The sequence below is a fragment of the Haemaphysalis longicornis genome, unplaced genomic scaffold (assembly GCF_048455015.1).
Source record: "Haemaphysalis longicornis isolate Haplotype H1 unplaced genomic scaffold, Haemaphysalis longicornis Haplotype H1 scaffold_3, whole genome shotgun sequence".
NCBI classification, from domain to species: Eukaryota; Metazoa; Arthropoda; class Arachnida; order Ixodida; family Ixodidae; genus Haemaphysalis; species Haemaphysalis longicornis.
Window position 1 is genome coordinate 188,150,797 of NW_027526335.1, and position 14,877 is coordinate 188,165,673.

General features: G+C 45.2%; 1 protein-coding gene across 6 annotated transcripts in view; it reads left to right on the forward strand.

The window, feature by feature from the left end:
- The window catches only part of LOC144175890 (cholinephosphotransferase 1-like), a 56,753-nt gene that overhangs the window by 5,076 nt on the left and 36,800 nt on the right, over positions 1-14,877 (forward strand). For all 6 annotated transcript variants that reach the window (XM_077704950.1, XM_077704947.1, XM_077704953.1 and 3 more), the window contains exons 2-4: positions 9,420-9,567; positions 12,162-12,303; positions 14,288-14,372. In XM_077704950.1, the coding sequence (XP_077561076.1) occupies positions 9,420-9,567; positions 12,162-12,303; positions 14,288-14,372 (375 nt within the window). The remainder of the gene's footprint in view (positions 1-9,419; positions 9,568-12,161; positions 12,304-14,287; positions 14,373-14,877) is intronic.

Below are 14,877 nucleotides of genomic sequence, written 5' to 3' on the forward strand. Positions count from 1 at the left end.
ATTATTCGGAACGCTGAAGTCCCAGCAATCTCCTACTGCTAGAGTTATGAAAATCTGTCTACTATCACCGGAGCTATGCGAGATGAAAAATCTCGCAAAATCGTTCCCTCTCAACTCGACCATGCACCGCACAACTAAGGCCCCTTACACACGACGATGGCTGCGCGCCTTCTCCTGGTGAGGGGGAGTGGCTCATGGCTTTCTCTTTGGCAGCCTTTCTCTATATCACAGGCCGGGTAGTTTTATCCTTTTCTCCGCAATGTGGAGGGTCTATTTCGGGTATGATGCAACAAAAAAGCAGGCACGGCTGCCTGCTTGCAAGCGTGCGCTCAGGCTGGTAGGGCGTTTTTGAAGCAATAAACGCTTGTTGTCGAGTGGTCGTCCGATTGAAAGTGAAGTATTGAGTTCGTCACTCCAACTCCACAAGCGCGTGAAAACGAAGAACTGCTAAAACTGTGTACAGGTTCAGCCATAGCAGAGGTTGGTGCGCAGCGCCGACGTTGGTGGATCGTCAGCAGAAATGCGAAATAAACCGTGACGTTGACCAGTAACAGCCAGTAGGACAGCCACCGCCGTAAGGGTGCAATTAAAGCACAGCATAATGAGGGAAATTGGAGGGAGCGGGGTTGGATCAGGTATTCCTGGCAGTGTAATCTCAACCTTGTGGAGGTTTATTTGCACTGCTTAAAGTGTGCTGCGGTGTCACGTCTCGAATGGTTGTGTATTAAAGCGGAATATCATGTTTTAAGCGGTGTCTTTCGAATTTGCCTCTTATTTCGGTGCTTTCTTCTTTTGAACCTGCTCACACCACTCGGGTTCTATTGTTGTGACCAACACCGGGCCACAATTCGTGTGAACGGTCTGCACTGTCATGAAGACGCGCCTGGTGAAGCTGACAGTCCAAAGAATGCCCATTGTTGCGTGCAGTGCATTGTATTCATTGGTATTGTGGTACATGGGTTTTTCTCAGAATTGTTTCGCTCGCTGCTCAATTTAGGCAGCAAGTTTTGCAAAGGTTTGAGTGCGTGCTATGCATTTATTTTTATTTCCAATACTATTAGCCCTTGCAGGCTGTTACAGGGGTGGGGAAAAATAGTTTTCAACAAACATTTAAGGCACATTCTGCATTAAAGGGCCGTGCAGACAAAATACAAGTTTAATTTATTCGAAAGATTTTCTGTTTTATAGTGCCCGCAGCACTTGTCCGGCAGCAAACGATGCCGTATTCACCGAGAAATTAATCAATGTAGGTTAAAATTTTCATTCTCCTGCCAAATTTTGCGTTTTCTACACATCTGCCATGAAGTCAGAGGAGCGGGTATTTAAAAAAACTTCCAGCGCGTCATTAGGCTTTGGAGCCTTGCGTACCGTCAGTCCTCCCAGATGGCGCTGCCATAGTCAGCCGCAGACTGTTGTCCGCCGTAGCTTTGTTTCTGACCGTGTTTGCACCTGGCTTGTTTTTGTTAAGGTAGAAAACAATCGTTTCGGGAAACATGGTGTTCACTCAACAAATACCGTCGCGTAAGACGGTCATGCTTACGCCAAGCGCCCAGTGTCGTGTAAGACAACTCCAAGCGGGCGACTGCTGTGTAGCTAAAACAAGCATAGTGTGTCTGGTACCAACAGCAGCACGCGTGGGCACTTCTGTGTGCATTTTCGTAGCTTTTGTTGTTTACTTCACCGTTCTTACTGCTGTAAAATGAATATGCATTGCGTTTAAGCGCAAATAGTTCGTTCGGCAAGCCTATGAGCCCTGCCTAATTTGCGTTTGCTTTTGCCAGCGTCAGCCAATCACACAGCTGGGCATATGACATCACAGGTTCTGTTGCTGGAAATGAGCTAGTGGGTCGCATGGCCATTCCCTTTTTTCCCAATTATATAGCTTATCTGAGCGAAGAGGGCATTAAAGGTGGTGTCAGTATGATTCTAATGAGGCAATCTTTTGAATGAACCAAACTTGTGTTTTGTGTGCATGGCCCCTGTATTCAGGGGCCAACAAACACTGCATTCAGAAAACGCGTAATGACAGTTTCCGCCCAAATGATTCCGTTGTGCATGTGTCAGTGAATACATCTTCACCAAGGCTGTTGGACTGTGGTTTTCACCAGAAAATTTGAAGGCATTGACCCGTGGTTCATAGGGCATCACAACACAAGGGTGATCTGTTCGAAAGGACACTCGTCCTTGGGGATGCAACTTCAGTCTGAAGTCCAAATTAAATTCATTGTTATACAGTCGGTACAAGAATTTCAACCTGGCCATTTTTCTGCGCATTGCCAGTTCGGGCAAACTGGCATGAGAACGAGATAACAACGCAGTTGCCGACTGCGTTCTTTAATAAGCATGAAGGATAAACCGCATGACTTAAACTGTACGGCTTGTCTTGGAATCCGTTCCAATTTATTATTTATCAAAAGCTTGCAAGGTGATTCACATTTTGCGTATTGTCATTTAGAGGAATGGTTGCACCTGTTCTTACACAGCTGATTTTATCTTTCTTGGTGCGGTAAAAAAAAAGGGAAGCCCAGCTTTGGGGAGTCTCGGCAAAGAAAAAAAAAAAATTGAACGCGTATCTCGACTAACTCAAAGAAGGATTTTAGGCAAAATGTGGATATGAGGCAATTCGCATTTTCCGTGCGTCATTTACATGCTGCGTGACTAAGGCATTGCGCTTGTGAGCACGGGGACGCGGGTTTAATTCTGGATGTAGCGGCTGTTTTTCTTCTTTATGTGGGCGAAAAACAAGAAATACTTGGAAGTTCTACAGATCCCGAGGTGGTATGTCTAAATTACACCTGGTAGCTTCGATGTGTGGTCTCCCTGTACACCAAAAATTTTTGGATTTTACATTTTGCCTGAAATTTTTCACTGCAGCCCACTTTCTGGTTTCTTGGCTGGCTTCTTCTTAAACTTTTCAGGGTCAAAAAGGAAGTGCCTCAATTCCGCCTGTATTCACTCCCCTGGTTTAGTTAAGTTTCGCAAGCGTGATATGTATTGGAAGAAATACTACCGTTGACTTTTGAAAAGCTCACTTGCCCATGTGCACTGCTGGACCACCACGAATGCTTGTATAAATGCCATATGGTATGAAAAAAAAAAAATCTTGTGAAATTTTTGAAATTGAAAAAAATTCTCTGTATACAGCTTCAGTGCTGTATACAGTAGACTTGTGATAATTCAAACTCGGATAATTCAAACTTTCGCTAACCTCAAACAAATTTCAAAATTTTGGTTGGCCCACTGTGTTGTCAACGTATTTTAAAGCCACTAAATTCAAACTGCCTCGAGTAAATTCAGTTATTTCGTGCTTTTCTCTTGTCCTTGCCAAAAATATCTGCTGGATTTGCCGCATCTAGCCTCACATTGGCATCCTTGTATCAATACCAATTGCAAATAAAGCTGATTACCTGCATACTAGTGCAGGAAGTCCTCGCAATAAACTGGCTGCCGTTGCTGGCATCAAAAACTTTTTGAGCTCTCATGCAAAGGCAAAGCTGTCACCTGTATGTGCTTTCTGGTTTTTGTTTTTGCAAAGTGTAAATAGCACTCCAGTATTGTGTGTGAAAGTTGTATTATTAAATATATGCCAATGTTTTATTACAACACGAGTTGGTACGCTGCCCTGAGTCATATTTATGAGAACTTCTGGTAATTCAAACTTCTGATAATTCAAACAAAATCTACTGCATATATAAAACATGCGTAGGACAGGAAGCATGGTTGTTGCTTTATGAGAACAGCGCTAAAAACAGGACGTGGACTGAGCGGACACACACACGCACAGTAGTGGGCTTGTGTGTCGCCTCAGTGCACGTCCTGTTTTTAGCACTGTTTGCCTTGTTCTAAAACATATGTGTTCGCTTGATAAGGTTGTTTACACTTATGGTTGAAGTACTAGGCCACAAAGTTCCTGCCCTCCTTTTGTTCATTAGATATTTGGTCTAGGATAGCCCTAAAAAAAAAAAAAACAACCAGCAAGCCAAGCAGGAGAGTTGGGGGAGCCTGGTGTGATTTGCTGTTCAGCCTCTTTAGTGTGTAAACATTCTTTGCTGAGTTCCCCGACATGAACGGTGTAATGCCTTGGATCTGCACCAACCTTTGTAAGCTTTGAGGTTAACACGTTTAATTGTTATAATAGTGTAATTGTAGATTGTTGTTACAAAAAAAAAATGAAGAGAATCTGTAATAACCAAACAGGGATAAAAGTAAATCAGAAAAGAGAAAAGGGTAGCCAGATCTGGCAAGCATTGTTCATAGGAAAACTAAGAGAAGTGAAAAACCAAAAGACTGGAAATTGCGGAACGAAATCACAGGTCTGTTGAATCTAGCATGCTCATGTAATGAAGTATAACATACGATGCACGTGTGGACACACACGCACACAAATTAAGAAACACTTGAAAAGAACTAATGAAATTATGAAGGTGTTGTATCTAATCAAACATCCTCACATGATTAGCTGATTAGCTAAAACAATAGCAATATTAAAGATAAGTGAAAATGAGCTCACGAAGTAACAAAGGCCTAACTAATCCAGCGCCCTCAAGCGATCAACTCTCATAAAAGGGAGAAAAAAGAAAACGTGCTGCCTGGGTTTACGCCTACTTTTAATGCCACCAAGGGCTTGTTAGGTTGGCAAAACAAAAAATCAAAGAACACGTTTACACTGGTAGGTGATTCTCGGCATGTCTGCAGCTTTTTTGAGTATGTTGTCACGGACGTTGTGAGCTTGATAGAGTGAAGAAGCATTCCCTGGTTGTCACGCAGGATTTTAAATTGGTCTGTCTGCCCTTTTCAGGGCTTGCATTTTCTTTCTTTTTTTTTTTCCTCTCGAAACCCGACGTGGAGGACGCTGTAGAAGTGCTCTGTTTTTCATGCAGGCATAGAAAAGCAACCAACTGAAGTTTAGAGGCCTCCAAATCCCGTTTTTAGTGAGTGACGTCTGTGTCTTGTTGAGGCGGCACACGGCATGCATTTCAGGGTCTCTCAAAGTTCCTGTATTTGTATTTCTGTAAAACTGGGCAAATTAAATTTCTGACGTATACAAGTAGAGCTACTAAGAGAAAAAAAAAAGAAAAGTCATAATCTAATCCAGTTATGCCGATTTGACCATCACCTACTCTGCCAAGCTCCAGCGTGCAGACGGTAACTGTGCCTTCAGAGGCATTGCAGGGCAGCGGGTGGTGGTTCTTTGTGCATTGTTAGGGTCAGTGGGTGGAAAACTGCCTCCAAGGGCAGTGGAGTTTAAGAGTGTAGACAAAATTTTTTAACTCCACGAACTTACTTTGAAAGTTTTCCTGGTCTTAGAGTAGTGGGTCTTTTTTTTTTTTTTTTGTTTACACCTTCTGCCAGAGGGGTGTGCAGTTAACCTTGCTCATTTTTATACTCTGTTCAAGCTGGGCAAATGAACAAATTATGCAAATGAAAAAAAAAAAAAAAAGCTACAAGATTTTCTCTTGGCCTAGTGCTCTTGTGAGTTGTCAATTCTTGTCCTTTGCTTGTTTCTTCTGGAAATTGGTGGCGAAGGTCAGAGCGTCGCAGCACCGCACGAAAGCCAACTTCATGCGTAAGTTGCAAAATTGCCGCAAGGTTTTCTTAGATACAGTGATTTTTCTACTTTTATGTGCGAATATGAAATGTAGGACCTAACTCGTATTCTACTGGTATGATTTGCTAGATTTTTCGTTGCTTGAGTGGCTATGCTGTACTCCTGACCTAAAGCTTCCCTTTTTGCTAAGTTTGCGTGCTCATAGACCACGTAGCGACTGTATGGGCTACCACACCTAGGTACATGTTCATTACCCTCAGCCGTGAGTAAAACAAAAAAAAAAAAATCTCGTACAAACTTTTAAGTAGCAATTGTCAGCTGGTGAGCAACTGCTTTCTTGAGTGGCTCAGCTTTGGGCATGCACTCCACACCACGAGTGACACACATACCTACGCCATATGCCCAAAACCTTGTTCGGGACTTGTGCTGGGTTCCAGGTCATGCTGGCATCGCTGGCAATCAGGCTGCTGATTAGAGGGTCGCTGCTGCTGCACTTTTGTGACACAATAACACTACGACACGCTGACTTCAAGCCTCACATCGGACAACATCTTCATAAAACATGGCAATCAGACTGAGATGAGCAGACAACCAACAAGCTACACTTAATAAAACACGTACACTTGGGACTGTGCACAACTGACACAACACATACACACGGAAGTTGCCTTGTTACGGATAGGCCACACACATGCAACACACTCGCACCTGCTCACAGGATCACCAAGAACCCTGTGCAGCAGGTGATTATCCGTTTATCACTTAAGGTGATTATCACTTATCTGTGATTCGCCTTCTAGTACCATGTAAGGCACCGAACTCGACACAAGCTATTCACCGAACTCTACCGACAACACATTCCACCACACCCATCATACTTTTTAGCCGACAATCTCATGTTGCCCATTAAGCATGTTTTTAAGTATTTATCAGAGGTTAAATTTTGACAGCTCACTTCATATCATGGAGGATCACCACCCGGCCTTTTACACCATCATTATCATCCAGCTTATCATGATCTGAGCGATTTTACGTCGTACACCCCCTGTATTTATTTTTTGCTAATTTTTGGCGCTCTTGGCCCTCTCTTGGCCTTGCGCCATTGATTGACGATCACCATCATCATCAGCCTTCCTAAGAGGCGTCACACAACCGGGCTGCTGCACACACACGCGTCCCAGGAACTGAGCCAGCCTTGCTGTCACGTGATGAAACGTGAGGTGGCATGATGGTGACTCGTGTAGCCCGTGTGTCACACACCGTGCTGTGTTCGTCATGTCACACATTACAGTTAGACAGACAGATTTTGTAGGCAAGAAATCTAAAAACGCCTATGCGTTAATGTTAATAAAGGGCCCCTGGGCCCTTTTATTTTGTTGATTGTCACCACGTGTTGCAAGTTTACCGCGTCAGTCATATTGGACAGACAGGCTGATTGCTGAGGGGACTCGGCTTAGAATGCTTATGCATTAAATTGTTGAGTGGACAACCACAAAAAGGGGACGAAATGCATCGTCGCAAATCGTTTCGGACTTCCTTTACATCAGCAAGCAGGAGTTGTTCGAAATGATTAAACATGTTGACAGTGTTTTTTGCTTGTTCTGTTTGTTGGTTTGGTAGTAACAAGAGTTTAGCAGGAAGGGGAAACGAACCCTTAAATATTTTTCGTGCTACTTGTGAACAGGTGCGTGACAGTTATTTTTTGTTGTCAATGTTGAGACAAGCTAAGAAAAAAGGGTTAGGACTTAGAAACTCCGGGCCACAAGGCGTGAAATGGGAAATTTTTTGCTTTCTTTTCGCCCTCTTTTTTTCTTTTTAAGTGCGTGCAGTCATCTGCATATCACGTGCTGCTTCCCCTCCGTTCAAGCATGCAATGGACGCGGACGTCGGAGTTGCTTCTCAGAGATTAGAGGCCGTTGCGACGAGTTGCAGCACCGTGTCGCAACATTTCCCTCTGGCTGGCCCGCTTTCTGACGTGGCCATCGATAAGAGATAGCTCGGACGGTGTGAAAGTGCAGCCCTGTTCCCGAGCGGAGCTAATCCAATGTACTTTCAGTACCGTGTGTTGTGCGTGTGTGTGGGAGTGTCACACCTGCGAAACACGTGATTGCTTGTCGGCGCCTCGCGTGACGTCCCTCGAGTGGGAGCACGTCACTTCAGCGGTGCTCTTTATCTCGCCGGTTTGCCTCCTATTCTCCGATGACTTCCTTCCCTTTCGCCTGAGGCCATGGTCTCAGGGAGGTGTTCGGGAGGACGAGGGGCCATTGGCTTGTCTTGGCTTGTGGCCGGTCTTTAGGTTGTCCTAGATTTTGTCAGTGATGTGAGAGGTGTGTTTGCCCTGTGTTTGAAGCAGCCTGTCATTGTTGCATGTGTTTGTTGATCTGGAGACGAACTAAACAACTTTTGGGTGTGCGACAAACTTCGTTACTTCAGTACGTTACGCAAGAAACGTGCGTGCTTTCTTTTGTAAGAATCCACACGCTACATTGCTGCACACCTGCCCTCCCCTTAATTTTTTCCATCTGTGACAACCGCATGCTTTGTACCATGGTTGTGCATGGGCTTTTGAATGGCCAAAGCCACTAGAAACTTTTTTTTTTTTTTAACCTATAGGAAGACCTAACTTTCCTCAAACTGCATGCTGATCTTGTTTTTAATTCAAGCTTACATTAACGGCTCTAAAGAAGCTCAGCAAAATGAAATTCTGAACTGTAGCCTCGGCTGACTTTTACTGTTTGCTCTTTTGAAAGTGCGGCGTCTACCTTCAACTTTCAAAACGAAGGTGCATGCTTTAAACTCTGCCTTGCACTTGGAGTTGGCTTGAGCGTGTGCACCGATGGAGAAATCTCTTCAAAGTACTTCCTTATAGGAACTTGGTGTTTGGCAAGTGCTTTGCTTTCCAGGGCTTCCTGTGATGGCAGAAAGGGTCGTTGTGTTGACGAGGTAATCTCCTAGGAAATCTCAACTCTTCTCCCTGAAAGCTACAAGAACTTCGTAAAGCACAGTAACCGAAGTGCTGGGCACAAGTTAAGTCGCTTTAGAAAGCAGCTTTGTTGACTGCTGGGAAAGGTTGGCTGGATGGGTTTCCTGAAGCTGCATTGGAAGAGTTGTGAGCTAAGCACAGCCGCAAGTGGACGTGAGACTTCACGCTGCCGTGTTTACCACTGCAGGCCCGGAACTCACGCTCGACAGTGTCTTCGATAAGTACAATCTGGAATTGTTGCGCAAGATAGGAGGGCAGCGGAAATCGCAAAGCTCTTGGACCAATGTCCTTGCGTCTCCCGTCTGTTGGTCTGATAACAAAGGATATTGTTGTTTCTTGTTGGCAATCGGATCTTGATGGCTCAGAAAAGAACTTTCCCGGGGCTTTCCCAGTTGTGAGCTTGTGTTGTTTGTGCACCTTATCTTAGCTCCGTTCCTCCTCCTGCGTCGTTAGCTTTGACCTCCTCGCTTAAAACTTTAAGATTAAAATTTGTGTGGCCGTATTCACTATGCAACTGCGTTGCTGCATCGTGTGTTCAACCTGGCTTGTTTTATGGCGAGACGGGGATGCCAGGGGCTGTTATCGACTTATCTCTGGTGTTGACTCTTTTGTGCAATGTGCATTTGGGAATGTAGACACCGGAAGTGCTAGCACTGTTACTGAGCGCTTACTTGACAACTAAACTTGAAAACAAAAAAGGCAACTTTGGATGCAAGATGTGTAATATGTGGGCCCTCGTGTCAAGACTGCTCTACATGAACAGAAGCGGGAAAGTAAGAGTCCTTGTATTATTACGTGTCTCATGCGAGTGTTTCTGCCGCCTGGGACGCAGTGGCCAATCCCCTTACCCTGTTCTTCCTCCCCTTCTCTGTGATGGTGCCCACCCAGGTCCCCCGCTGGGCGTTTCTGCTGTGCGCCCTGGGCCTGTTTGTGTACCAGACGCTGGACGCCTGCGACGGGAAGCAGGCACGCCGCACGGGCACCAGCTCCCCGCTGGGCGAGCTCTTCGACCACGGCTGCGACTCCATCTCCACAGGTCAGTCCGTCCTCCTCCTCCATTTTGCCGCTTCACACTTCTCCACGCTGTACTTTGGAGAAGAAAGCAGCGTGGGACGTCGGGGGGGGGGGGGATTGCCCTGCTGAATAAATATTGCCATCCAGTGAAGAACAAAGCAAGGTTTTTGTAAAACCGAAAGTTGGGCTTGTTGGTGTTGATACACTGTTAAGTTGCGCTTGAGACAGGATGACGAGACAGCGCAGTCGTGTGTGTCTCTTCTTCATCCTGTCTCAAGTGCTACTTAACGATGTATCAAGGTTCTCGTATTGTTGAATTCACACGGTAAACAGCAAACAAACAAGGGCAAGAGGGAGAGTCGGACACACTCTTCGTTGTTTGTTTGTTTTTTGTGCTGTAATTCAAGCGCACAGAGCACCAGCGTGCCCAAGCATCAACAGGGAAGGTTCTTGTAGAAATTAGCGCTTACCCTGGAACGAACTTGTACCCCGCGAAAAACTGGAAGGCGAACGAAGAGGCAGTGAACGAAATGACACGATTGGTGAGCATGAGCAAAACAGATCCTGTGGCATTTGCTCTGTGTGCGTTTGGGAACACTGGGAAAACTGTTCCTTCCAGCAGCATCGAATTAGATCGAAAACATAGTAAAGACAAGGGGACACTCTTTCCCTATCAAACAAACTTGCCAGCGTGGCATATGACAGCACCCAATGGGCGCTGTGCGCAAAGCACCAGATTAATTAGCGGGCGCGGCTATGTGTTTGTAATGAAACGAACAAAATTAATTCCAAAGCCTAGTTTGGGGCAATATGATCACACCAGCGAACACTTACCCTCCCCTCCTCAATCTGTTGAGTGGGGAGGGAGTGAAGAATTGCAGGAGAAACGAGCAAATCTTCCCCAGACGTTTTTGTTGCTCCGTTGAAGGCACTCCTTCTACAACTGACACCGTTTAAATGCCAATATGTTTGGACGTTGCGAACAATAAACTAGTATTGGGCAAGAGGTGGTTGCTGCCAGGAGTGTGGCAATGCTTGCGGGACGCATGTAGTATAACTTGGTGTTCTAGTGCAGTAATGCCTTTTAATTGAACCAAACTAGGGAGAGGTGCCTGCTTGCATTTACCACGTCCGTAATCCCTTTGAATTGCGCACAGCGCTGCGTGCAAGGTAATAGCTACTTTGAAACGCCATGAGGATTGCATGGAACGACGACACAAAGAGGAGACAACAGGACGAGCGCAAGTCAAGTGCTCGTCCTATTGTCTCCTCTTTGTGTCGTCGTTCTGCGCAATCCTCATGGCGTTTCAAGTATCAGACCAACTAGCCCGTCAACAAATCTTGCTGAATATTTAGTTACTTTGCCTAAAGTTCTGCGTACCCTTTGAGGGCACCAGCAATGAAAACACAGATCACATAGACGGAGCGACGGGATGTGCGAGTTTGCTCTCGCTTTGAGAAACTGTGTTGTAACCGTAAGCATACGTCTAGTGACATGATGTGCTTTTGATAGGTTTCAGGGGTGCAGAGCTTGCAAAGCAGGGGTTGCTGAGGGAACGGCAAATTACAAAAACTCTAAAAACAGCGGCAGCAATGTGTAGAATGGGAAGAGTACAGTTAGTCGTGTGGTCCATAATGTGTGGTCTGTTTTTTTCACTGTGTTCGTAATACGTGACTTTGGTACGGACCAACGGGCGGATTCCAGGATTTTTCTGAGTGGGGGTCAACTTATATCACTGATGATTATGATGATGAGGAGGATGAGGATGATGATAGTGATAGTGGCCTTTTTATTCACCAATATATATTCGAAAACTAAAAATACAGGAAATAGAAAAATCAACTCGATTTTTCTACTACCTCAGTGGTCATCTTCTTGGAGATATACATTCAAAAATTAAGGGAGGGGTTTGGACATCTAGACCCTCCCCTTTTGATCCGCCAATGCGGACAAACAACACGTTTTCATTTTTTGAGACACATTTCACTCCATACAGATTTTACACATTCGAGAAACTTGCAAGCTCTGGCTTTGTTGATGGGTGCATCCTTGCGATGATTGTGTGAAACTGTGCTCGAGTGAAGCACAGAACCACGAAACTTTAACCCAACGTATGCGAATCATATTTTGAGCCTCTGCTAAATAGCAAGTGGGTGGGAGCTGGCACTTCTCAGTCCCACAGGTTCATTCGTTTTACAGAACATGCACTGCTCAAATTAGTCACCTGTCCCTTTTAAAGGCATAACAAATTAAGCAAATGTGAGTTTGCGCGTGAGGGTATGATGAGCATGGTGTTTAGTTTTTCCTTTATCGTTTACGCCATTCCTACTTTATCTTACTACTTAAAAACTCCGGGCTCTGCAGGTAGCTGTGCTGTCCCCCTCTATATTCAGCCCAAGTGCAGTAGACCATCGAGTGGAGTGGTTTACAAGACATTCTGGTTAAAAACAAAGAAAAAAATACATAGGGTGGAGGTTTGGTTTCACAGCCTGGCGCGTGTGCCAGATAATGTGCAGAGGCTAGACAATGAAGGGAAGGAGAAGGAAACCGTGTGCGGAGTGTCCTGCTTCTCTGAGGTGATAACGCCTTTCCCCTCTTATGTTGCGTCCTTGCAGTGTTTGTGGCCCTGGCGGTGTGCATTGCGGTGAAGCTGGGCTCGTACCCGGCCTGGATGTTCTTCCAGTGCTTTGTGGCCATCACGCTCTTCTACTGCGCCCACTGGCAGACCTACGTCTCGGGCACGCTGCGCTTTGGGAAGTGAGTGGTGCACACTCCCTCTTGGGGACCTCTAGGGGACCTTTAGGGGACTTCTAGGGGACTTCTAGGGGAATTCTAGGGGACCAACGATGGTTCACACCTGACGCGGGGTCAAGAGTGCATCTAGTACTGTCTGTGAGGTGTTGTTGCATCAATTGGGGGGGGGGGGGGGGGTAGGTAGCTGGGGGTGTTTTTTTTTTTAAGAGCTGTCAGTGAAGCTCTGAAGGCTGGCATTGTGGTCCTAATGGTTGTTGGAAAATCTATTGCTGTTGTCAGCTGGTGCTACCATGTCCACGCTCCCCATTTTCTGGTGCCCACCATAACTTTCCTAGGTTTGTGAGATGTCATTAGCGACGTATCTTTTCAGGGCTAGCCAGGTCAAGACCACATGCCTAACACTTGGCCTGAGTTATAAGGTCAGGCCGGCTTGTAATGCTGCGTTCTGCCACCCAAATTGAACGTTGTCTAGTGTATGAGCCTACAGGCTGAAAAAGTGAGCTGTCGAACGAAGAATTGTCAAAGATGAATGGTGGGGGAGGGGCCGTGAGCGCTGAGGCATTTAAAACAAACGTGGAGGTGTTTGCTCCTGGTACACTTCATGTAGGGGCTTGCGTGTAGATTACACACAGTGCACAGAGTAGTGCTGGCTGACCTTCAGTAGCAAGATCTCCGAAACATTTAACACACAACCCGTGAAGGCTTGATTCGAGACTTTCGGTGCTGTATTTCTGGCGGTGGAAAAGTGCAAAAAACAACATAATGAAAAAATAAAAAGCCAGTGTGTACGAAATTCCAACGTAGGTTAGAGAATCCACAGTAGGCGTTTTAGTTCGAAGCCATCCACTCGGGTGCACATTGTAGCGAGTGCAGCTCAGTCACGTCGAGCCACAATTCCAATGTCTTAATTAATTGTGAGACGCAGTTAGTGTTTGTCCGCTTGTTTGAAAATGTTCGGAGTGCTTTGTGAGATACAGCTGAACCTCGTTATAAGAGACACTGATGTAAGAGACAAATGGGTATAAGAGACACTATTCACCCACATGGTTGGCTGCCCTATCTTTCCCATTAAATCGACCTCTTTTATAACAGACATTGGATGTAGAATATTGGTTATAAGGGACAAGTCATCCTTGAAGTTTAATCAATAATCGCGCTTGTAACAGACATTTTAACTTCAGACGCAGTGCCACCAGCCACTAATTGCAGTTGCTTCCATTGTGGAAACACAGGTAGACAACAGACACCTGCAGTTGCTATTTATTATAATTTCAGCAAACACAAAGTGGTTCAGTCACCTACGAAATGACAATGAGAAGCCCTGCCAATGGAAATGCAACTGACAGAAGTGGTTGAAGCTTACTGCCATCCATTGCCATTGGATGGAGCGTGATCACACATGTGGGCTCTCCCACTCGCGTAGCTCCTAATCAAGAAGCACTGCAGACGTTGAGTCCTGCAAGCATAATGAATAGCCTGAGCACACAGCGGAAGAAGCTGTGCGCTCTGGCTACTCATTAGGCTTGTGAACTCAACATCTACAATTCATCTTCCACAAACAAGAAAAGGAAAAAAAGCTTGTAGACTCGATTGTAAAAAACAGTGTAAATACAGTCATGAAGCAAACAAAGTTTCATAAATTCTGGGGCCAAACATTAATTAGAATGAATCTTTTGAAACGTGCTGTAGCGTTTTTTGAGCTTATTTTAGTCATACGGTGCCCACATTGAACTAGGGTCTGATTAGTAAGCGAAAACATGGTTACCTGCTTATAAGAGACATCTCGTATAAGAGACAGAAACTGCTCCCCGGTACGTGTCTCTTATAAAGGGGTTCAACTGTATTTGTCTCGGAGTTACGAACGAAATAACTACGTTGGTGGCTGAATCTCGAAAATTTCAACAGTGAAAGTCCCATACTGCATATTCTTTGCTGTCTTTCTCCTCATTTTTTTTTTCTTTCCCCTTTTTCTTATGTGAATTTCCAGATTTGACGTGACAGAGGCGCAGTTCTCGGTGATAATGATCCACCTCATCTCTGCAATTTTCGGGCCCGACATCTGGGCCACGAAGGTGAGTTTGAGAATTGCAATAGGCTCCTTGGCGATGTCATCTCGTGGTTCTTTTCACGTGATGTTGTATCCGTCTCACTGTCATCGAGCATCTAACCTTCTGCGTAGTAAATCAACGCATTGGTAGTACTACAGTAAAAGCCTCATTACAAGGGACACTTGGTTACAAGAGACGTTTAAATGAAACCGGTTTGGTTGGTTTTTCTCGTGGCTGCCATGTTAGCAACATTGCATACAAGAAACCATGGTTACAAGAGGCATGTTCCCCTGGTTCTTTGAGTGTCTTTTGTAACGAACTTTTACTGTATATCAGCAGCTAGACTGTTTGGTTCTCGATCTTGTCAGTGTATTGTTTCATTTTGTGCTGCGTTCTTCTATCTTCAGAAGTAGCTTTGTCAACTGCTCGAGCTGTAATGAATGTGTGGCGCAGTAATTAGTTTAGTGTATTCAGGTTCTACCCCTGAGAGCTCACTCTGCATAGATAGGATGTTAAAACTGAAAAAATA